Here is a 25,760-nt window from a genome sequence, read left to right on the forward strand (position 1 = left end):
TTGTGACAAAGGGTCACTAGACTCAAAATTTTAACTATGTTGTCTCGCCACAGATACTGCCAGACTTGCCAAGTTTCTCCAGCAATTTCTGCTTTTGTTTCAGATCACCAGCATCCACAGTTCTTCATCTTATTTTAGTGAAACATTTACCGAGACTGAAGTTTGGGAATAGAATTAGGACCTATACAGTTGTAATATTTCACTCAGAATAAATCTAAACTGAGTTTAAGATTAACTTCTATCTACTCCTTGACCAAATGGACATCAGGACTTTGACAACAAAGACTGGTTTTTGTCCACAAAAATTTCTCAGCACCTTCAAGCATGGCAAAAACGTTAGATAACTTTAAAATGGTGGACAACAAAATGTGAGGCTGGATGAACACAGCAGGCAAAGCAGCATCACAGGAGCACAAAAGCTGACATTTCGGGCCTAGACCATTCATCAGAGAGGGGGATGGGGTGAGGGTTCTGGAATCAATAGGGAGAGAGGGGGAGGCGGACCGAAGATGGGGAGAAAAGAAGATAGGTGGAGAGGAGAGTATAGGTGGGGAGGTAGGGGGGGGGATAGGTCAGTCCAGGGAAGACGGACAGGTCAAGGAGGTGGGATGAGGTTAGTAGGTAGATGGGGGTGCGGCTTGGGGTGGGAGGAAGGGATGGGTGAGAGGAAGAACGGGTTAGGGAGGCGGAGACAGGTTGGACTGGTTTTGGGATACAGTGGGTGGATGGGGAGAGCTGGGCTGGTTGTGTGGTGCAGTGGGGGGAGGGGACGAACTGGGCTGGTTTAGGGATGCAGTTGGGGAAGGGGAGATTTTGAAACTGGTGAAGTCCACATTGATACCATTAGGCTGCAGAGTTCCCAGGCGGAATGAGTTGCTGTTCCTGCAACCTTCGGGTGGCATCATTGTGGCACTGCAGGAGGCCCATGATGGACATGTCATCTAAAGAATGGGAGGGGGAGTGGAAATGGTTTGCGACTGGGAGGTGCAGTAGTTTAAAATGGTGGAGTTGGAAGTGAGTGAGGCCGAAGATGTACGAACATGAGCTTTCAGACCTTGATTCTAGATATTAATAATTCAAGTAAACAGATCTCTTCCTTGAGTATAATCATGTTCTGTACTCAACAAAGCTACCTAGCAATCCTTGCAAACAAATCATAGGTGAATGGAGCAAAATCAGTCTCCACCTTCTCTTGACCCCACAGTCTGCTCCGCAATTACTCACTCCACATTCTCCCTACTCAACTACTCCTACCAAATCAGACAGGTTCAAAGTCAACATGTAGTTTATACATCACTTTAGTGACTTACACTTCAACTTCTCATCAGTGGAAAGAGAAACCCATGAACTCTTCTCCTTCTCCTTCAAGGATTTTTGCTCTCCAGACAGCTGATCCACAAAGTCAACAGCAGTAAGTGGCTCATCCTTACGATCGAAGTAAGGTGAAAGCGAATAGTCTCCAACCTTTGCTACACCTGCAGAAAACCAGGAGATTTCTCAATTACATCAGCAGACAATATTAAACACTGGTACACACACCACAAAGGAAAATCAGTGCTGAACAGAGATAGTAGGAACTGCCAATGCTGGAGAATCTGAGATAACAAGGTGTAGAGCTGGATGAACACAGCAGGCCAAGCAGCATCAAAGGAGCAGGGAAGCTGATGTTTTGGGTCAAGACCCTTTTCTGAAGAAGGGTCTCAACCTGAAACGTCAGCTTTCCTGCTCCTCTGATGGTGCTTGGCCTGCTGTGTTCATCCAGCTCTAGACCTTGTTATCTCAGTGCTGAACGTACTTCTGATCTCTTCATGGGTTCCCCTTTGTAGCATTTGGATAAATCTCTATAAATCTTAGTTAAAATATGCTGAAACAAATTACTGATCACACAGCTCAGTATTCACACCAGATGCAAACAATGATAAGTAAACTAACTTTCATTTTATCATTTCTACATAGAATACTCAATCTGAGAGTTAATGATTAGTGGTTTTCCTGCTATTAGTGTTTCTATTAAGATCATAAATACCAGAGCTTCTGGTCTATATTTACCATGTAGATATGGATTTCCAACATAAATTCAGGTTTTCTGAACACACTAAAAATATGACAGAGCATACAGTATACGAAAGGGTTTGGAAAATTCAATTTAATTTAAAAGTAAAATGTGAAGTTTTCCACATTGTTCTAATACATACAAAATTAAAAGAACAGATCTGAATTTGCAGACTGACTGAAAATGACACTTAGAATAAAGGAAAAGTAATCACTTTTAGTCTCCAGACAACATGGTAAAACAGTTGAAGCAGGATGCTGGAGAATATAAGCAGAACAACATAACCACAAGACGTGGTCTTGTGGTTATGAGACTGTACAATGGTTTTGTCAGGCCACACTTAGACCACTGCATTCAATTCTGTGCGCTGCACAAACAAAAGCACTGAACCACATTAGTATACATTTCAAAAAGGTCCATGAAAGAACAAAATTTATTGCAATTATAATGATGATAAACTAGGCTTCATGATTAGAGATGGTCAAGGACTACCACCTGAAATGGAAAAGATAAAGGGGGAACTTAACAAGTTGTACGAAAGATTAAATGGTGCAAACAAGAATCCAACAATTGCACCTTAATTGAGTCAGAAAAGTAAAACTTAATGACAAATTAGTGGAAATGGCATTTTAAATTATACTTGGAAACCCAGCTTTGACCATCTGGCCAGTGAAGTAATAGATGCAAAATAGTTCAAAACACACTGTGTAGATGGATACTGCAGTTAGAATACTCAAAAGGGCAAACTTAATAACCTTGTGAGTATATTGCGTTTAAGGTCTGTTGATGGAGGAATCTCTTTTAAACACAAGTATCATTCTCATGATACACTCACTGCATATTAGGATTAGATGCTATCTGTGCATGTGGTAGGAGTTGAACCATGTTAACCCTAATACAGATGGTACTTCAACTCCAAAAGACAGTGCTAAGGGCTCTCAACAAGGCTCAGACAAGCTTATGCATCCACATGCTAACTCAAAGTACCTGTAAAGGCTGCACAAAAGTTACAAGATGTTCATAGCTTCGCAAAAAAAAGCACTGCACACTTAATCACCTGCCCAAATCAAAACCATTAAAGAGTATTAACAGTAGAAAGATAAACTATTTCCACTGGTTGGAGATTCTTGAATTATAGGGCGTAATCTAAAAATTAGGGCCAGGCCATTCAGTAAGGTATTAAGAAACACTTCTACACATAAAAGGGTGATAGTGATTCGGAGGTTTCTTGGAAGCTTCCACAAATGGTAGTTGATGCTAGATAAGTTATTAATTTTAAATCTGGGAGAGATACATTTTTGTTAAGCAAAGGTATTCAAGGATATGAGCCAAGGCAAATTATATGCAGTTTAGCCAAAGGGAGTTTTATAGTTAGGCCGTGGGTCTCACTGAACAGAAGAACAGCCTTGAAGGGCTGAGTGGCCTGCTCCTGTCCCTGTGTACCATTGCTTCTGCTGTGAATATTAGCAATCGTTATGTAATCTTTTTCAAATTAAACCACGTTTCAAATTTTCAGCACAGGAACAATTCACCAACTGAGTAATGATGTACTGTACGCAAATTTTGACTGAATAAAGTTAGGTAAGCACTCTGATCGTTGATCTAAGCTCAGCACAACTGGCCCCTTGTTTCAATTTAGGCATCTTTTCAAAAAGCTTGGACATAAAAGTAGCTGGACTAATTTTGATGCAAAAATTCTGACACTGCTCCCTCACAAAGTGAAAGAAGAAATATCACAACACATTATGAATAACTTGAATTTACCATGGAAAAATTCAACTAAAGATTATAAAAGGTAGCATCACCCAAAACAAAATTAATTTTAAGATATATAGACAATAATATATTGTATTAAAACCAAATAAACATTGAAATCTTATTTGTTACTGAAACATTCATCACTGCATTAATCATATATTAAGACAAAGAATCAACAACAGAAATTCAGACAGTGCAAACAATCCATATCGGACCATTTATCTAGCAGTTACATCCTCCAACTACAATTATGTTACAACTCACCATGTCCATGGGCTCGGATACAAACAGTAGAAGAAATTCCACGCTTGGTGATCAATCTCAGAGCTCTTGAAGCCAACATTCTGGAAAGGTTTTACAGAGGGCATTTATTAGAGTCGTGTTTATGTCAGAACCTCAACTAGAAAATTTTATAATGTAGAAGTCTGAAGCAGCGCGCACACCACATAGTTCTAACCCCAAAATACCAAAGCTCTAACTTTTCATAAGAAGGGCCAAATTTCTAATATGATCACCTTCTAAAAACAAGAGGTGTGGACCAATGTTCAGAAATGAACACCAAAGTTGGACACATAAAGTAATCCAGTCACCTTTGTAATTCCAAGCTTCTACAATTAACAAAAAGGTCAAATTTTAACAACTTTTGTTACAAAAGTTATAAGCCGTCGGGCACAAAGTTCATTATTGATACTTACTGATTACATATAACCTCTCAGATATTAAGCTTAACTAATAATGGTTGAAAATATTTAAATAGGCAAGGAGACCTCTCGCAGCCTGATCACAAAATCATTTCCTCGAATCTCCTCCCTTCTTAATTCAAAGAAAGGACCCTTTCTAGTCTTACCGTAGACTACTTAACCCTGGTCATACTGCAAAGTAAAGATACATGTAAATACACAAAAATATAACCCACATAATCATTCAGATTATTAAACACCAAATGCAATTCTTGCAAGGTAGCCTTATGTTAACAACATACATCTGCAGCAGATCCTGCTGAACAAAACCCTATATGGCCATGAAGGATAATTCTAGAAAGACATACATAAGCTAAAAATGACACTATATTGTGACATTCCTACATAATCCAGTGATACGTTCAAACCCACTTGATCATTTCCCCAAAAAGATAAATAATTACAATTATTCCATTCCAGGCACTAACCCCAAGTCCTCCCCAATCCCAACCATTGCCAAGCCACCTGCCTCAAAGGCTCCCGAAGGCGGGAGGGCAGCCACCAAGGACAAGTCCACCGATTTCACTTCCTGATTTACGTGTAGCTCATTTAAACTGACACTTGTAGCTCATGCTTGTAAACCAGACCACAATCTTAAACTAAGTGCTATAATAAAGACAGAGATAAATAATCCTGTAAAAAGAATATCCATCATGGTACAGCATTACAAAATTAAATTCCAAAATTAAATTATAAGCAACAAATGCACAACATCAAGAAACAGGTATTTGGAGTAGATTTTCTCATTCAAATTTATTATCCTCCTAAACCAAAAAGGTCTGCAGAAGGATCCTGTTAGGGAGCACTGCCTGGCCTGAACTACTCGTCCACACCAGTTTCCATGACTTTCACTCAGGACTGTCACTCAGGACTGTCGTAGACAACTCATGTTACCAGCATACCAGCATCTAGAGGAAAATTCAGAATGCGTATAATGGATCATAAACTTATTAAAGTAAAATAGAACTGGTCATCACTGCAACTTAACCTCAATAAAATACCAAAAATGGAAAAAATATTTAAAATGTCAACTGCTAATCATGTAATGGATTCTAGTTTCAAGATTTAATATGATCTTGGCAAATTCTTCACTTTGCTCTCAAAACTTGATATTGATGTACTGCACTCCAACCTTTTCATTAGTCTATAGTTATACTAAAAGTGAAACTAGGTAAACAAAACACTATCTTCCAAATGCTGTAACTCTTTCAAACATTCTCTGTACAGAAAAGCTGCTGATGCTGACATCAGATTGGCCTGAGAGAACTACTGAATGAATATATCAGATGGGCAGTGTATGAGGAATTTACTAGTATTTGGTTCATCTCAACAAAAACATCTCAATGTTGAAGAAAAATACAGTTAGCTCAGTCCCTTCTTTGAAAAATATTGACATGTATACCCTAATTTAACTTGCAAAAGGTGCAAGAAAAGACAGGCAATTCAATGACAAATACATCATTTCAAAGTGCTTGTTGGGACATCTTCTGGGATTCCGGATATCAAACTGGTAAAATTTCCCTGAATCACTTCCAATGCATGTACCTCGCTGTGTAACTAACACTGTGCACATTACTGCAATGTTGTCTCGCCCAGCATCACTGAAGTATAACCTCCCTAACCTAAATAACTCAATATGTTTGGCAGCCCATTCGATTTAATTCCAGTCAGTCAGCTTCACCTTGGAAAAGCAGCAGTTAATGCAGACATTGACAGATCCTGTGAAGGCTATTTGGGGAGTAGGGGTGCAGCCAGGTCACTTGATCACCCCGCTGTCCCTGCCTTGGGGCAGCGGGGCCAGGCACCAACCCCGAGTCCTCCCCAATCCCAACCACTGCCAAGCCGCCAGCCTCAAAGGCCACCACAGACAAATCCACCGATTCCTTCCCCCGGGGGTCAGGGTCGGTCACTCACTCCGAGCGGTCAGTCGCCACAGCAACGGGAAAACCAGCTACCCGGAGGTGGAGAAAACGGAACTGACGTTACCTAGCCGGAAGTCACGGCTGTACGGCAGCAGGCGCCAAGCCACAGTTCACAGAGCAAACATAGGGGGCGCATGTGGCACACACGTTGAAATAAGGAATGTACACAGGCTGAGTGTGGGCTATCCTCATTCAGTATGGGTACAGGGGCAGGGTGTGAGATATCCTCATTCAGTGTGGGAATAGGGGCAGGGTGTGAGATATCCTCATTCAGTATGGGTACAGGGGCAGGGTGTGGGATATCCTCATTCAGTATGGGTACAGGGGCAGGGTGTGAGATATCCTCATTCAGTGCGGGTACAGGGGCAGGGTGTGGGATATCCTCATTCAGTGTGGGTACAGGGGCAGGGTGTGAGATATCCTCATTCAGTGTGGGTACAGGGGCAGGGTGTGAGATATCCTCATTCAGTATGGGTACAGGGGCAGGGTGTGGGATATCCTCATTCAGTGTGGGAATAGGGGCAGGGTGTGCGATAACCTCATTCAGTGTGGGTACAGGGGCAGGGTGTGAGATATCCTCATTCAGTGTGGGAATAGGGGCAGGGTGTGGGATATCCTCATTCAGTGTGGGTACAGGGGCAGGGTGTGAGATATCCTCATTCAGTATGGGTACAGGGGCAGGGTGTGGGATATCCTCATTCAGTGTGGGAATAGGGGCAGGGTGTGCGATAACCTCATTCAGTGTGGGTACAGGGGCAGGGTGTGAGATATCCTCATTCAGTGTGGGAATAGGGGCAGGGTGTGGGATATCCTCATTCAGTGTGGGTACAGGGGCAGGGTGTGGGATATCCTCATTCAGTGTGGGAATAGGGGCAGGGTGTGAGATATCCTCATTCAGAGTGGGTACAGGGGCAGGGTGTGGGATATCCTCATTCAGTGTGGGAATAGGGGCAGGGTGTGAGATATCCTCATTCAGTGTGGGTACAGGGGCAGGGTGTGGGATATCCTCATTCAGTGTGGGAATAGGGGCAGGGTGTGAGATATCCTCATTCAGTGTGGGTACAGGGGCAGGGTGTGGGATATCCTCATTCAGTGTGGGAATAGGGGCAGGGTGTGGGATATCCTCATTCAGTGTGGGTACAGGGGCAGGGTGTGGGATATCCTCATTCAGTGTGCGTACATGGACAGGGTGTGGGATATCCTCATTCAGTGTGGGTACAGGGGCAGGGTGTCAGATATCCTCATTCAGTGTGGGTACAGGGGCAGGGTGTGGGATATCCTCATTCAGTGTGCGTACATGGACAGGGTGTGGGATATGCTCATTCAGTGTGGGTACAGGGGCAGGGTGTCAGATATCCTCATTCAGTGTGGGAATAGGGGCAGGGTGTGGGATATCCTCATTCAGTGTGCGTACATGGACAGGGTGTGGGATATCCTCATTCAGTGTGGGTACGTGGGCAGGGTGTGGGATATCCTCATTCAGTGTGGGTACATGGTCAGGGTGTCAGATATCCTCATTCAGTGTGGGTACAGGGCCATGGTGTGGGCTATCCTCATTCAGTGTGGGTACAGGGGCAGGGTGTGAGATATCCTCATTCAGTATGGGTACAGGGGCAGGGTGTGAGATTTCCTCATTCAGTGTGGGTACAGGGGCAGGGTGTCAGATATCCTCATTCAGTGTGGGAATAGGGGCAGGGTGTGGGCTATCCTCATTCAGTGTGGGTACAGGGGCAGGGTGTGAGATATCCTCATTCAGTGTGGGTACAGGGGCAGGGTGTGGGATATCCTCATTTAGTGTGGGTACAGGGGCAGGGTGTCAGATATCCTCATTCAGTGTGGGAATAGGGGCAGGGTGTGGGCTATCCTCATTCAGAGTGGGTACAGGGGCAGGGTGTCAGATATCCTCATTCAGTGTGGGTACAGGGGCAGGGTGTGGGATATCCTCATTCAGTGTGCGTACATGGACAGGGTGTGGGATATCCTCATTCAGTGTGGGTACAGGGGCAGGGTGTCAGATATCCTCATTCAGTGTGGGAATAGGGGCAGGGTGTGAGATATCCTCATTCAGTATGGGTATAGGGGCAGGGTGTGGGATATCCTCATTCAGTATGGGTACAGGGGCAGGGTGTGAGATATCCTCATTCAGTATGGGTACAGGGGCAGGGTGTGAGATATCCTCATTCAGTGTGGGTACAGGGGCAGGGTGTGAGATATCCTCATTCAGTATGGGTACAGGGGCAGGGTGTGGGATATCCTCATTCAGTGTGGGAATAGGGGCAGGGTGTGCGATATCTTCATTCAGTGTGGGTACAGGGGCAGGGTGTGAGATATCCTCATTCAGTATGGGTACAGGGGCAGGGTGTGGGATATCCTCATTCAGTGTGGGAATAGGGGCAGGGTGTGAGATATCCTCATTCAGTGTGGGTACAGGGGCAGGGTGTGAGATATCCTCATTCAGTGTGGGAATAGGGGCAGGGTGTGGGATATCCTCATTCAGTGTGGGTACAGGGGCAGGGTGTGGGATATCCTCATTCAGTGTGGGAATAGGGGCAGGGTGTGAGATATCCTCATTCAGAGTGGGTACAGGGGCAGGGTGTGGGATATCCTCATTCAGTGTGGGAATAGGGGCAGGGTGTGGGATATCCTCATTCAGTGTGGGTACAGGGGCAGGGTGTGGGATATCCTCATTCAGTGTGGGAATAGGGGCAGGGTGTGAGATATCCTCATTCAGTGTGGGTACAGGGGCAGGGTGTGGGATATCCTCATTCAGTGTGGGTACAGGGGCAGGGTGTGGGATATCCTCATTCAGTGTGCGTACATGGACAGGGTGTGGGATATCCTCATTCAGTGTAGGTACAGGGGCAGGGTGTCAGATATCCTCATTCAGTGTGGGTACAGGGGCATGGTGTGGGATATGCTCATTCAGTGTGGGTACAGGGGCAGGGTGTCAGATATCCTCATTCAGTGTGGGAATAGGGGCAGGGTGTGGGATATCCTCATTCAGTGTGCGTACATGGACAGGGTGTGGGATATCCTCATTCAGTATGGGTACAGGGGCAGGGTGTGGGATATCCTCATTCAGTGTGGGTACATGGTCAGGGTGTCAGATATCCTCATTCAGTGTGGGTACAGGGGCAGGGTGTGGGCTATCCTCATTCAGTGTGGGTACAGGGGCAGGGTGTGAGATATCCTCATTCAGTATGGGTACAGGGGCAGGGTGTGGGATATCCTCATTTAGTGTGGGTACAGGGGCAGGGTGTCAGATATCCTCATTCAGTGTGGGAATAGGGGCAGGGTGTGGGCTATCCTCATTCAGTGTGGGTACAGGGGCAGGGTGTCAGATATCCTCATTCAGTGTGGGTACAGGGGCAGGGTGTGGGATATGCTCATTCAGTGTGGGTACAGGGGCAGGGTGTCAGATATCCTCATTCAGTGTGGGAATAGGGGCAGGGTGTGGGCTATCCTCATTCAGTGTGGGTACAGGGGCAGGGTGTCAGATATCCTCATTCAGTGTGGGTACAGGGGCAGGGTGTGGGATATCCTCATTCAGTGTGCGTACATGGACAGGGTGTGGGATATCCTCATTCAGTGTGGGTACAGGGGCAGGTTGTCAGATATCCTCATTCAGTGTGGGAATAGGGGCAGGGTGTGGGATATCCTCATCCAGTGTGCGTACATGGACAGGTTGTGGGATATCCTCATTCAGTGTGGGTACGTGGGCAGGGTGTGGGATATCCTCATTCAGTGTGGGTACATGGTCAGGGTGTCAGATATCCTCATTCAGTGTGGGTACAGGGCCATGGTGTGGGCTATCCTCATTCAGTGTGGGTACAGGGTCAGGGTGTGAGATATCCTCATTCAGTATGGGTACAGGGGCAGGGTGTGAGATATCCTCATTCAGTGTGGGTACAGGGGAGGGTGTCAGATATCCTCATTCAGTGTGGGAATAGGGGCAGGGTGTGGGATATCCTCATTCAGTGTGGGTACAGGGACAGGGTGTGAGATATCCTCATTCAGTGTGGGTACAGGGGCAGGGTGTGGGATATCCTCATTCAGTGTGGGTACAGGGGCAGGGTGTCAGATATCCTCATTCAGTGTGGGAATAGGGGCAGGGTGTGGGATATCCTCATTCAGTGTGGGTACAGGGGCAGGGTGTGGGGTATCCTCATTCAGTGTGGGTACATGGGCTGGGTGTGAGATATCCTCATTCAGTGTGGGTACATGGACAGGGTGTGGGATATCCTCATTCAGTGTGGGTACGTGGGCAGGGTGTGGGCTATCCTCATTCAGTGTGGGTACAGAGGCAGGGTGTCAGTCCTCATTCAGTGTGGGTACAGGGGCAGGGTGTGGGATATCCTCATTCAGTGTGCGTACATGGACAGGGTGTGGGATATCCTCATTCAGTGTGGGTACAGGGGCAGGGTGTGCGATATCCTCATTCAGTGTGGGAATAGGGGCAGGGTGTGGGATATCCTCATTCAGTGTGCGTACATGGACAGGGTGTGGGATATCCTCATTCAATGTGGGTACAGGGGCAGGGTGTGTGATATCCTCATTCAGTGTGGGTACAGGGGCAAGGCGTGGGATATCCTCATTCAGTGTGGGTACATGGTCTGGGTGTGAGATATCCTCATTCAGTGTGGGTACAGGGGCAGGGTGGGGGATATCCTCATTCAGTGTGGGTACATGGGCTGGGTGTGAGATATCCTCATTCAGTATGGGTACAGGGGCAGGGTGTGGGATATCCTCATTCAGTATGGGTACAGGGGCAGGGTGTGGGATATCCTCATTCAGTGTGGGTACATAGGCTGGGTGTGAGATATCCTCATTCAGTATGGGTACAGGGGCAGGGTGTGGGATATCCTCATTCAGTATGGGTACATGGGCTGGGTGTGAGATATCCTCATTCAGTGTGGGTACATGGGCTTGGTGTGAGATATCCTCATTCAGTGTGGGTACATGGGCTGGGTGTGAGATATCCTCATTCAGTGTGGGTACATGGGCTGGGTGTGAGATATCCTCATTCAGAGTGGGTACATGGACCGGGTGTGAGATATCCTCATTCAGAGTGGGTACATGGGCTGGGTGTGAGATATCCTCATTGTGTGGGTATATGGTCAGGGTGTGGGCTATCTTCATTCACTGTGGGTACATGGACAGGGTGTGGGATATCCTCATTCAGAGTGGGTAAATGGGCTGGGTGTGAGATATCCTCATTCAGTGTGGATACATAGGCGAGGTGTGGGATATCTTGATTCAGAGTGGGTACATGGGCTGCGTGTGAGATATCCTCTTTCACAATGGGTACATGGGCTGGGTGTGGGATATCTTCTTCAGTGTGGGTACATGGGCTGGGTTTGGGGTATCTTCATTCAGTGTGGGTAAATGGGCTGAGCGTGGGATATCTTCATTCAGTGTGGGTATATGGGCTGAGTGTTGGATATCTTCATTCAGTGTCGGTACATGGGCTGGGTATAGGATTGCTTCTTTCAGTGTGGGTATATGGGCTGAGTGTGGGATATCTTCATTCAGTGTAGGTAAATGGGCTGGGTGTGGGATATCTTCATTCAGTGTGGGTATATGGGCTGGGTGTGGGATATCTTCTTTCAGTGCGGGTATATGGGCTGAGTGTGGGATATCTGCATTCAGTGTAGGTAAATGGGCTGGGTGTGGGATATCTTCATTCACCCTCCTCCTCCCCCCCACCCTCCTCCTCCCCCCCCACCCTCCTCCTCCTTACCCCCACCTCCTCCTTCCCCCCACCCTCCTCCTCCTACCCCCAACCCTCCGCCTCCTCCTTCCCCCCCCACCCTCCTCCTCCTTCTCCCCACCCTCCTCCCATCAGTGTAGGTAAATGGACCTGGTGTGGGATATCTTCATTCAGAGTGGGTACATGGGCTGAGTGTGGGATAGCTTTATTCAGAGTAGCTACATTGGGTAGCTGTGGGATATTTTCATTCAGAGTGGTTACATATGCTGCGTGTGGGATATCTTCATTCGGTGTAGGTACACGGGCTGGGTGTGTGATATTGTCATACAGAGTAGGTACATGGGCTGGGTGTGGGAGATCTTCATTCAGTGTGGTTACCTGGGCTGGGTGTGGGATATCCTCATTCAGAGTTGGTATATGGGCTGGGTGTGAGAATCCTCATTCAGAGTGGGTACACGGGTTGGGTGTGGGATATCCTCACACATAGTGGGTACATGCACTGGGGATGAAATATCCTCATTCAAACTGTGCATATGGGCAGGGTGTCAGATATCCTCAGAGAGTGTACCTGGGCAGGGTGTGGGATATCCTCATTCAGTGTGGGTTCATGGATTGAGTGTCAGATATCCTTATGCAGAATGGAGATAGACTTGATATGAGGTGTACACATCCAGAGTGTGTACATGTCCTGAGCATGTGATAGCTTCAGACAGTGTCTATATGGACTGGGTCTGAGATATCCTCAGCAGGATTGTGTACCTGCACTGGGTGTGAGAATTTTCAAACAACAAAAACATTTTAAAAAGAGCCAAAAGGTAAGAAAACATCCAGAGTTAGAAACAACTGTCAATGCTGGAGTCTGAGATACCACAGTGTGGAGCTGGATGAAGACAGCAGGCCAGGTAGCGTCAGAGGAACAGGAAAATTGACATTTTGGGTCGGGACCCATCTTCAGAAATGGGGGAGGGGAAGGGGGCTATGAAATAAATAGAGGGGTGAGGTTGGTGATAGCAGGTAGGTAGTGTTGGGCTTTGCTCAGTGAGGTGGGAGGAGCAGAAAGGTTGGATAGAAGACAGACAGGTCAAGGAGGCGGGGATGAAGCTGGTAACAGTGAGTGTAGGTAGGTATTGGTGGGGACTGATCAGTGAGGTGGGAGGAGTGGATAGGTAGGAGAGAAGATGGACAGGTCAGTGAGGCAGGGATGAGAGGCGGGGTTGGCCTTGGGATGAGGTCGGGGGCAGGGAGATTTTGAAGCTAGTAAAGTCCACATTGAGACCATTGGGTTGCAGGGTTCCAAAGCGGAATATGAGGTGCTGTTCCTCCAGCACTTGGGTGGCATCGTTGTGACACTGGATGAGGTCCAGGATGGACATGTCGTCCTGGGAGTGGGAGGTGGAGTTGATGTGGTTCGCGACTGGGAGGTTTTGTCATTTGTCATGAACCAAGTGTAGGTGCTCTACAAAGCAGTCTCCGAACATCCAATTGGTCTCACCGATGTAGAGGAGGCCACATCGGGAACAGCGGATACAATAGGCCACATTAGCAGATATACAGGTGAACATCTGTCTGATGTGGAAGGTTTTCTTGGGGCATGGGATGGAGGTGAGGGCACGGTGTAGGGGCAGGTGTAGCACTTCCTGCGGTTGCAGGGAAAGGTACTGGGGTGGTGGGGCTAGTAGGGAATGTGGAGTGGACAACGGAGTTGCAGAGAGAGCAGTGCCTCCGGAAGGCAGATAAGGATGGGGAGGGAAATACATCCTTTGGTTGTGAGGTCAGATTGCAGGTGGCGGAAGTGGCGGAGAATATTGCGTTGAATTCGGAGGTTAACGGGGCGATATATAAAAAAAATCCAGATCTTAAAGTGTAAAGCCTTATCTCCATGAAGGTGTTTGGAACACTCAGCCACTGATGCAGGCACCTGGGCCAAGCCACGCCCTGGACACTAGGTCAGCCAGAAAGTCAGGCATCGATCACCTGGAGGAGTAGTATTCTTCTTGCCACTGATGATGTTGTTGCCGCCTCCAATCACTGGGAGGAGCTTTGCTGCCGTTGCTGCCACCGGTAGGACCAGGAGGCTGCCAGCATTATGCAAAAGGCCCACTCTGGCTGCCCATGTTGTTTTGTCACTGCCTTCGATCACCAAGAGGAGCCCAGAGGCCCCTGCCTCCAATTCCTCCCACCCATGTCCGACCACCAGAGGTTACTGCCATTCTGCACACAGCCTGCTCTTGCTGCTGTGTCAATACTGCTGAATGGCCACAAAAGCTTTTAAAGAAAAGAAAACAAAAAGTAAAGAAAAAGAGCAAAAGTGAAATGAAGAAAGATAGAAAGAAAGCAAGGTGGGAGCAGACAAGCCTTTGGTTCTGCCCTGCTACTCTGCTGCCATCTTGAATGATATCCTGAAATAACATTTATATGGACTGGGTGTGAGATATCTTAATACAATATATATGGCCTGTGTATGAGATCTCATACGGTGTATATTTGGACAGTATGTGGAATATCCTCATGCAGAGTGTCTCCAGGAATGGGACTGCGACACCCTTATATTGTGTGTATGGTCTAGGTGTGTGAATGTCCTATATATTCATACAGAGGGACTGGGAGTGAGATATTCTTATATCGAGAGTTTTGATCTGGGTTTGAGATATCCACATATTGAATCTGTACATTGTGAATATCGAATATCCTCACTCTCTGTATGTGGGGCTGAGTATAAGATGGATGTTGTATGTGTAAGGCATACTAAGCATCAGTTACAGACTGCAGTGTTGATATATAGAGTTGAGTGCAGATGTTATAAAGTGTGATGATTAATACTATGTATATAAGCTATGCAAATCCTAACTCATGAAAGGAATGGGTCAGGCCCGCAGTGGTGATTATGCATGTGGACTCCAATGGGATCAAAGGGGAAATGTAACTGTATGGTTCTATCTTAATTCCTACACTGTACCAGAATGGTGAAGTCAAGAATCTACTATGTCGACAGGAAAAAGTGGCCAACTTCATGGGAACAATTGCCAGACACAGCGGAGCCAAGCAGTACTCATTAAGCAGGAATTTAGTGATAAGGGCTGCCTCAGGCTGCTGGATTTAGTGGTTATCAAGACTTCTAAATTAAAGACAGAAGGCAGGACAGTGAAACAAATGTATCTTTTCTATACAATCCTTGGAAGGATGGTCTTAGAGTCACAAGGGTCCTGGGGCAGGAATCAAATCTTTTGGAAATTTCAAAGAGAAAACACGTAAAAATAAGTATTTTGAATGACATTGGCCATGGGACCATTGCAGAAGCAGGATCCTGAGCACACATTTCAGAAAAGAAGGACAGACCCAGCTGCGTGACTGAAGCCTGGCCAGCTTTCCCCCGCTTAGTGTGGGTAATACCTCAGTCTCAGTAGTGAGTCTGAGACAAAGAACAAAGGACAAAGAAAATTACCGCAGAGGAACAGGCCCTCCCGCCCTCCAAGCCTGCACCGATCCAGATCTTCTATCTAAACCTGTCACCTATTTTCCAAGATTCTGTATCCCTCTGCTTCCTGCCCATTCATGTATCTGTCTAGGTACATCTTAAATGACCCTATCATGCCCGCCTCTAGCACCTCTGCTGGCAACGGTTTCCAGGCACTGCCACCCCTGCGGAAGAACTTTCCATGCATATCTCCCTTAAACTTTTCCCCTCTCACCTTGAAATTGTGACCCTGAGTAACTGAGTTCCCCCACTCTGGGAAAAAGCTTCTTGCTAAACACCCTGTCTACACCTCTGATGATTTTGTAGACCTCAATCAGGTCCCCCCTCAGTCTCCGTCTTTCTAATGTAAATAATCCTAATCTACTCAACTTCTCTTCATAGCTAGCACCCTCCATACCAGGCAACATCCTAGTGAATCTCCTCTACGCCCTCTCCAAAACATCCACATCCTTTTGGTAATGTGGCGACCAGAACTGTACACAGTATTCCAAATGTGGTCGAACCAAAGTCCTATACAACTGTAACATGAACTGCAATTCTTGTACTCAGTACCCTGTCTGATGAATGAAATCATGCCATATGCCTTCTTGACTATTCTATCGACCTGCATTGCCACCTTCAGGGTAGAATGGACCTGAACACCCAGATCTCTCTGTGCATCAACTTTCCCCAGGGCTTTTCCATTTACCGTATAGTTCACTCTTGAATCGGATCTTCCAAAATGCATCACCTCGCATTTGCCGGGATTGAACTCCATCTGCCATTACTCTGCCCAACTCTCCAATCTACCTATATTCTGCTGCACTCTCCAACAGTCCCCTTCACTATCTGCTACTTCACCAATCTTAGTGTCATCTGCAAACTTGCTAATCAGACCATCTATATCTTCCTCCAGATTATTCATGTAAATCACAAACAACAGTGGTCCCAACATGGATCCTTGTGGAACACCACTGGTCATTGTTCTCCATTTTGAGAAACTCCCTTCCACTGCAACTCTCTGTCTCCTGTTGCCCAGCCAGTTCTCTATCCATCTCGCTAGTACACCACGGACGCCATATGACTTCACTTTCTCCATCAGCCTACCAGGGGGAACCTTATCAAACACTTTACTGAATCTTACGCCTTACGCATGACATCTACAGCCCTTCCCTCATCTATCAACTTTGTCACTTCCTCAAAGAATTCTATTAACTTGGTAAGACATGACCTTTCCTGCACAAAACCATGCTGTCTGTCACTAATAAGTCCATTTTCTTCCAAATGTAAATAAATCCTATTCCTTAGTATCTTCTCCAGCAGCTTCCCCACCACTGATGTCAGGCTCACGGGTCTATAATTACCTGGATTATCCTTGCTACCCTTCTCAAACAAGGGGACAACATTAACAATTCTCCAGTCCTCTGGGGCCTCAAGAATCAGCTCAAGGATGCTGCAGAAATATCTGTCTCCACCCAGACCCCAGCTATTTTCTCTCTCGCTTCCTTCAGTAACCTGGGATAGATCACATCCAGACCTGGGAACTTGTCTACCCTAATGCCTTTTAGAATATCTAACACTTAGGGGCAGCACGGTGGCTCAGTGGTTAGCACTGCAGCCTCACAGTGCCAGAGACCTGGGTTCAATTCCAGCCTCGGGTGGCTGTCTGTGTGAGTTTGCACATTCTCCCCGTGTCTGCGTGGGTTTCCTCCGTGTGCTCCAGTTTCCTCCCACAGTTCAAAGATGTGCAGGCTAGGTGGATTGGCCAAGCTAAATTGCCCGTAGTGTTCAGGGGTGTGTGGGTTATAAGGGGATGGGTCTGGGTGAGATGCTCCAAGGGGCGGTGTGGACTTGTAGGGCCAAAGGGCCTGTTTCCACACTGTAAGGAATCTAATCTAATCTTCCCCCTTTCTTATGTCGACTTGACCTAGACTAATCAAACATCTGTCCCTAACCTCAACATCTGTCATTCCCTCTCCTCGGTGAATACCAACGCAAAGTATTCATTAAGAATCCCACTCATTTTCTGACTCCTCACTTAACTTCCGTCCTTTGTCCTTGAGTGGGCCAAGCCTTTCTCTAGTTACCCTCTTGCTCCTTGTGTACGAATAAAAGGATTTGGGATTTTCCTTTACCCTGCTTGCTAAAGAGATTTCATGACCCCTTTTAGCCCTCTTAATTCCTCGTTTCAGATTAGTCCTACTTTCCCGATATTCTTCCAAAGCTTCGTCTGTTTTCTGTTGCCTAGACCTTATGTATGCTTCCTTTTTACTCTTTGCTAATCTCACAATTTCACCTGTCATCCATGACTCCCTAATCTTGCCCTTTCTATCACTCATTTTCACAGGGACATGTCTGTCCTGCACTCTAATCAATCTCTCTTTAAAAGCCTCCCCTCAAACAACTGCTCCCAATCCATATTCCCCAGCTCCTGCCGAATTTTGCTACAGTTGGCCCTCCCCCCATTTATTACTCTTCCATTTGGACCACTCTCGTCTTTTTCCATGAGTATTCTGAAACTTACGGTATTGTGATCACTATTCCCAAAGTAATCCCCTACTGAAACTTCAACCATAGTGTGAAGCTGGATGAACACAACAGGCCAAGCAGCATCAGAAGAGCAGGAAAGTTTGACATTTCGTGTCGGGACCTTTCTTTTGAAGACGTCAAATTTTCCTGTTCCTCTGATGCTGCTTGGCCTGCTGTGTTCATCCAGCTTCACACCGTGTTATCTCAGATTCTCCAGCATTGGCAGTTCCTACTATCTCGGAAACTTCAACCACCTGGCCAGGCTCATTCCCCAACACCAGGTCCAGTATAGCTCCTTCCATACTACTTTAGAAAACTCTCCTGGATGCTCCTTACAAATTCTGCTCCATTTAAACCCCTAGCACTAAGTGAATTACAGTCAATGTTGGGAAAATTAAAATCTCCCGTCACCACCACCCTCTTGCTCCTACATCTTTCCATAATCTGTTGACATATTTGTACCTCTATCTCATGTTCGCTGTTGGCAGCCCCAACATTGTTACTGCACCGTTTCTATCTCTCAGGTCTGCCCATATTGCCTCACTGCTCAAGTCCTCCACAGTACCCTCCTTCAGCACAGCTGTGATATCCTCATGACAGTAATGAAACTCCTCCACCCCTTTTACCTCCTTGTCTATGTGGCATCGGTAGCAATCCTGAGATTACTACCTCTGAGGTCCTACTTTTTAACTTGGCTCCTAACTCCCTAAATTCTGCTTGTAGGACCACATCCCATTTTTTACCTATATCATTGGTGCCTATATGCACCACAACAGCTGGCTGTTCACCCTGCCCCTTCAGAATGTCCTGCAGTTGAATTGAGACATCCCTGACCCATGCACCTGGGAGGCAACACACCATTTGGGAGTCTCGTTTTCGACCACAGAACCACCTATCTACTCCTCTTACAGTCGAATCCCGTATGACTATACCCCTGCACTCTTTTTCCTGCCCTTCTGTATAGCAGAGCCAGCTACAGTGCCATGAACCTGGCTACTGCTGCCTTCCCCTGGTGAGCCATCTCCCCAGTAGTATCCAAAACGGTATACCTGTTTTGGAGGGTGATGTTCGCAGGGGACACCTGCACTGCCTTCCTGCTTTTTCTCTGCTTTTTGGTCACCCATTCCCTTTCTCCCTCAACAATCCTAATCAGCGGTGTGACCAATTTGCTAAACGTGTTACCCACAACTTCCTCAGCATCGCGGATGCTCCAAAGTGAGTCCATCCACAGCTCCAGAGCTGTCATGTAGTCTAACAAGAGCTGCAGCTGGACGCACTTCCTGCATGTGTAGCAGTCAGGGACATCAGCCATGTCGCTGAGCTCCCACATTGAGGAAGAGGACCATAACATGGGCCTGGGATCTCCTGCCATGTTTACTCTTAAGCTTAGCTTAGTCCTACTATAATATCAAATACTAGATAAACGAAACAAAAAAGTTTTTACCAATCATTCTGCTTAACAGCACATGATGAAAAAGAAAGAGAAAATCCTTACCTTATCAAATACCACAGAGTCTTTTTTTTTGGTTAGAGAAGGAAGGCGGGTGGAAGACGCTACAAGTGTAATGTCTCAGATTTAGCCACTGCCCAAATATATCAGTTCACTCACCTTCCCAGAGCCCAATTCGACCGCTCCCACTCAGCTCCGCTGCCAAAATGAAAAACTTACCTTCCTGGCAGCCCCGTGGTCCTCGCTCTCACTGCTCCCGCTGCCGCTGCAAAAATGGAGGCCACAGATTCCACAAGGTAAATCATTTCAACTGGAAAGCTCACCTTCCCAGCAGTCCCCTCGCGCTCTCTCCCGACTCCTGCCACTGAACAAATGGAGGATTTGTTTGTAACCTGATACCAGTTTTATGCTGTCATGACAAACTGACCGAGTGTTAAATAAAGAAGTAGATTGCAGTAAGAGTACAGATTATATTTAATGTGTTCACTGGTGTTGATCCAGAGAGGGCAATGGACATTACTCACATAGTCTCTTCAGCTATTCTTGGATTCAAGATGGCGCCAACATAGGGCAACTGTCTGTGAGCTTTCTAAAGCAGATCTTATTCTCACATTTCTTAAAATTGTTCCATACTTATAAACCCTAATACTAAGTCTGTAAAAATTACTAACAGTATTCTCTTAAATCTCTATTCAATCACCCTATGGTCTGTATGTTTTTTCTGTTATGATCAGCCTGTGCTGCAAGCAAAACAATGCTTTTCACTGTAATCGGGTACAAGTGACAACAATAAATCAAATCGAATCAAATTATAAAGGACCAGTGGAGAAACAATTAGTTTCCTAACAATGAGTTTTGACTGAACGCCATCCAGGCCCCAGCACTCCAGAGTCCAATTGCAGCTTCCCCATAACTCTGATAAAAATAAGCTTGTGCTGCATTGAGACAGAGACTAGTGTTGGAGGCTGACTGGACAGGGAATCCCTAAGCACTGAATCCAGCATTCATTTCTTATCTGCTCTCACACAGAGAGAACGGGCAATGAGCTTTCCTTGATAAAACTCTTTGTCCAGTGTGGCTAATCATTCTGTACAATTCCAGTCACTCTGCTACAGGAAGGATGTTGTTAAGCTTCAGAGGGTGCAGAAAATATTTACATGGATGTTGCCAGGGTTGGAGCGTCTGCAAACCATCCCTTAGTCCTTTTGAAATCTTTCCCCCCTCAGCTTAAACCTATGCCATTTTAGTTTTGGACTTCCACACCCTAGGAAGAAGATCTTGGCTATTCGCCTATCAATGCCCCTTATGATTGTATAAACCTCTGCAGGGATAAAAACCCAAGCTTTTTCAGCCTTTCCCTATAATTTCCATGCAGAGGGTGGTGCACGTATGGAACCAAGTGCAAGAAGAGGTGGTGGAGGCAGGTACAATTACAACATTTAAAATGCATCTGGTTTGGTACATGAATAGGAAAGGTTTAGAAGGATATGGCCAAATGATGGCAAATGGGACTCAGTCAGATTGGGATATCTGGTTGGCACAGAAAAGTTGGACCGAAGGTTCTGTTTCCATGCTGTATGACTCTATGACTTTATCTTAGAGCTGTATAAGGATGGTCTTTAGACTCAATGCAATATACAATATATGGTAGATTTTCTCTTATAAGAGATGGTCATTGCCTGTCACTTATGTGATGCAAATACTATTTGTTGCATGTTGACCCATGCCTTGAGATGTTGTCCAGATATTGCTGCATATGGACATGGACTGCTTCACTATCTGAGGATTCGCAAATGCCACCTAACAGTCTGTAACTATCAGTTAACAGTACATTGGAGAGAAGGTGATGGATGATGCAGCCAAAGGTATTTGGGCACGGGACACTTCTTTGAGGAATAATGACTTGAGGCTGGGAAAAATGACTTTCAACAATCACAGCCATCTTCTTTTGTGCTATGTATAACCTGACAATTGGAGAGGTTTGCCCTTATTTCCATCAACTGCAATTTTGCTTGACCTCCTTGATGCAACACTTGGTCACATGTTCCTTTGATGTCAAGTGCAGTTTCTCTCACCTCATTGGAGTACGTCTGAGAAAGATTTCTAAATCCAGGGACGTCAAGCACTGAAATTAGTGAGGTAGTCTCTCCAGATGTGTCATGTCTGTGAAGCAATGACTTGGCCCCAGTAGAAATTTGAAGTGGAGATAAATGCTTTGAGCTCTACTATAATTATCACTGGACAACACTGTATTAATTGGGCTGCTTTGATGGGACATTTGTGATTCATTACATGTCTAATTTGGTGAGAGCAATCTAATTACTAAAACCTCTGTGGGATGTCTACAGAGTTACACTAACTAGCTGAGTTCATGAGAGCATCTGTCTTTGTGAGGGATATCAGTCCTGGAAACTGGAATCCTTTATTTCATTTCCAAGGTTTGCTTGCCACATTTCAGAAAATACTTGGCAAAAGTTTAAAGAGAAACGAGCTACAATGAGTCTGTAATTAGGCAGTGATACAAAGAAGATGTTCTCCCAGAGAACTGTGTCCAGTTCACAGCTTACCAGCTAAACACAGGTTAGGCTTTACATTGAAGCCGCATACATGGAGTTAGTATTAAATCAATTGGTTCCCACGCCCGGGTTAATTTTACAGTAACTAGATATTTTAGAGGGGTGGGGGGAGATGGTGTTTAGTGGCATAGCAGCAATGTCACGAGTTCAAACCCCATCACTGCAATTCAAAAAATCTGCAATATAAAGTTAGTCTCAATTGTGATGCCCATAAAATTACCACCAACTATTGCAAACCTCATCTCGTTCATGAATGACTTGCAGGGAAGGACATCTGATATCCTGCCTCTGACTTCAGACCCATAGCAATTCGATTGATTCTTAAACTGACTTCTGAGCAAGCCACTAGGTTCAAGGCCAATTTGGAATGGGGAATTTGATGGCATCGCCCACAATCCATGAAAGACGGTCTGTACTCCACCCTGGAATAAATCAAAACACTGCAGAACTTTGCTTAAAAGTAGAAAATGTTTAAACTATACAGCAATTTGGTCAAATATTATCATTTAACAAATCTCTTAAAAGAAGGATGTAGAAGTGGAAGAGACAATTCCAGAATGTAGTACCTAGACAGCTATAGAAGAATGGGGGGATGAAGAGAGGTAGGAATGCACGTGAGAGCTGGCTTGTAGGGCTGGAGGACATTTCAGGGATGGAGGGGAACGAAAGAAATTAAGCGCCAAAACGCAAATTTTGAATTTGAGGTGCCAAAGGCAGGAAATCCACATAAGTCATACCCATTTCATTCCTCATCCTTGTTTTGGAATCCATCCATTGCCATGGCCCTCCCGTTCTCTCTTATCTCCTCCAGCCCCACTACCCTGTATCAAGTAAAATTACAGGCCCTGATTTTACTCACTCCACCATCAGTGACTATGCCTTTAGTCGCTCTGACTCTAGACTATCAAATTCACTTCCTTTTCTTTTTTACCTCTCTACCTTGCTTTCCTCCTTAAGACTTTTCTTAATGCATACTCTTTCACCAAGATTGTAATCACCTAATTTAATGTGTACTTATATCTTCAGCATTGTACTTTGTTTCGTAGTGAGAAGATTAAGTGTTTTCGTATATTTTATTACAACAAATGTGCTATAAATCCTGAAATTCTCTCCTGAACTGCCCTGTGGGTCTCCCTACACCAAATGGATTATAGTAGTTTAAGAAGGCAGCTCACTGCCGCCTTTTCAAGGGCAGCATGTGACTGGCAATAAATGCTGACCCAGCCAGCGATGTTCATATCCTGTGAGTGAACCAAAAAAAATCAAAGTTGTAGGTTCACGAGCACAGAACAACAGGTGATTGGAACTTTGTGCTTGTTAGGAGATATGCAGCAGAGTTTTGGATGAGCTGACTGACACCTCATCTAACACCTTCAACATTCAATCACTCCACCACCAACATATAGTGGCAACAGTGAGTATCAACTCACCAAGGGTCCTCACACAGTACCTGATAAACCCGTGAACTTACCACCTTTAAGAACAAGGGCTGCGAATACATGGGAAAGCAAACAACTCCATGTCCCACAATATCTGACTTGGAACTATATCGCCTTCCTTCACTGTAGCTCAATCAAAATCCTGGAACTCCCTTGCTAATAGCAACCACAGTAACCATGGCACATGGACTGCAGTGGCTCTGGAAGTCAACTCATCTCCATCTTCTCAAGGGCAATTAGGCAACAAATGCTAGCCCAACCCCTAAAACAAAACCCATATTTAATGACTAGATTAATGAGAAGTGCACAGATGGAGATGGGAACAATATTGTGAGTACAACAATCCCTCATCTACAATATGTATGAGCCGTTAGTGCTGGGAGCACAGTAGTGAAAAGATCATGACCTTTATGAGACTTGAAGGGGTGAAGGAAGGCGAAGGTGGTGATAAATAAATGACAGTAATAGAGGAGACAATGGAATGCAGTGTGAGTGGTTAGAAAAGAATGGAAGAGATGGGGGTGATATTTGGAAAGAAAAGAGGGAATTTTTAAAAATGGATGCAGGGAAAATGAAATGTTTGGATGCTCCTTGTGGGGAGGAAAGAAGGGAAATGCCAGAATTGACTCAATAAGAGTGAAAAACAATGAAGGAGCTGAGGTAAATGCCAGCATGAGCTTAGTGAAATGGCTGATGAATAACAAGGCAACTGAGTTGGTAGAAAAGACAAGCAAAATAATATAGAAGAGGAGATGGAAAGGGAAGAGAGTGCATGTAGGTTTAGGGGATAGGAGAATATCTATGTGGAAGGATCATGATATTGAAGAGATTCAGATGGTGTACAATGTCTTTGTAAACTGCAGCAGAGTGGATTTAGAAGTGTGTCTATTTCAATGTATGCTAGGTAGCCTGTTGCATTCAACCCTCTTTGAATTTAAGGTCATTTGAAATGCCTGTGTTGTAACTTGCACAAAATCTTGTTCGCCAATAAACCACTTGCCCGTCCACCACCACTGTGAGCTCATTTATCCGCACTGGCTCCTGATTCAGCAAAACCTTGATGTTAAAATGTTCATTCTTGTTAGAAGATCCCTCGCCACCTTGGTTTCTGTGTCATTTTCTCCAGTCCTGGGAGCCTCCAAAACTGATCTTGAACATCCTTGATTTTACTGTAATTCACAGTCAAATTCAGATAATCTGGAATGGTAATTGAGGGAGAAGTTGTCATGACCACTAGCAGAATATTAAATCCATAGAATGATGGCCATGGCCAATAATCCAAACTGGTAAGAGATATTAGGAACTGCCAATGCTGGAGTCTGAGATAACAATGTGTAGACCTGAAACGTCAGCTTTCCTGCTCTTCTGATGCTGCCTGGCCTGCTGTGTTCATCCAACTCTACACATTGCTATCCAAACTGGTAACCCTGGATTGGTCAAATTCAAGCATGTTCTTCCTAAGTTAGCACCTACCGACTGAAATGTAGTTTTGCCAAACCAGCTATGTTCCCTCTATTTTTTCCAGGTGCTATGCAAGTCCATGTTGCCAGTGTCTTCTGGTATCTGGACGTCAATCATTATGTGCAGACTCTCCTCATGGCCATGCAGCCTAATTTGAATTTTGCATGCCAAAGTATATAAACACAGCCAAGCATCATTCAATATGAGATTGCTATGAAAGAATGTTCAAACCATGCAAGATTGGCGCAAACTGAGAGGAGATTGATAGAGCTGTTGATTGGAGACAAAGCAAAGACATAAAAGCTGGCTCTACTCCCATAGGCAGCTGATCTCTCACGTTACTAAGGCCATTGAAAAGGTGCTCTAGAGGCAAAGATCATAAAAAGGCATTGGAGACAACGATGGAAGTTACAGTTGCCAACTACGTCTGACACTCTCTGTTCAAATAGGCTACAACTGCACAAACTCCAAGAACATGGAAGTGCAGGATCACACCAACCAAATGAATGGCAAAATTCTTTTTGCTCATCTGGAAAAGGACAGCATGAAAACTCCAGAAAAAACAACGTGGAAAGTGTCATACTGCTCAAATGAACCAAAACACAATGCAATCATGGATGCAGTATCTGCTTCAACTGAGGAGGCTGGTGACCCTGAAGAGTCCAATG

The 25,760-nt window shown here is 45.4% G+C and overlaps 1 protein-coding gene across 7 annotated transcripts in view; it reads right to left on the bottom strand.

Annotated features, from left to right (window-relative positions):
• LOC125460079 (cytochrome c oxidase subunit 4 isoform 1, mitochondrial) overlaps positions 1-25,760 on the bottom strand; it is a 34,067-nt gene that overhangs the window by 4,608 nt on the left and 3,699 nt on the right. For 3 of the 7 annotated variants that reach the window (XM_048547182.2, XM_048547180.2, XM_059651762.1), the window contains exons 2-4: positions 24,732-24,828; positions 4,076-4,155; positions 1,311-1,475 (exon numbers count right to left, since the gene is read on the bottom strand). In XM_048547182.2, coding sequence (XP_048403139.1) covers positions 1,311-1,475; positions 4,076-4,155; positions 24,732-24,748 — 262 coding nt within the window. In that variant the 5' untranslated portion in view covers positions 24,749-24,828. The other 4 variants (XM_048547179.2, XM_048547183.2, XM_048547181.2 and 1 more) reach the window with 4 other exon arrangements.

The sequence above is a fragment of the Stegostoma tigrinum genome, chromosome 16, assembly GCF_030684315.1.
Source record: "Stegostoma tigrinum isolate sSteTig4 chromosome 16, sSteTig4.hap1, whole genome shotgun sequence".
In the NCBI taxonomy this organism is placed as follows: Eukaryota; Metazoa; Chordata; class Chondrichthyes; order Orectolobiformes; family Stegostomatidae; genus Stegostoma; species Stegostoma tigrinum.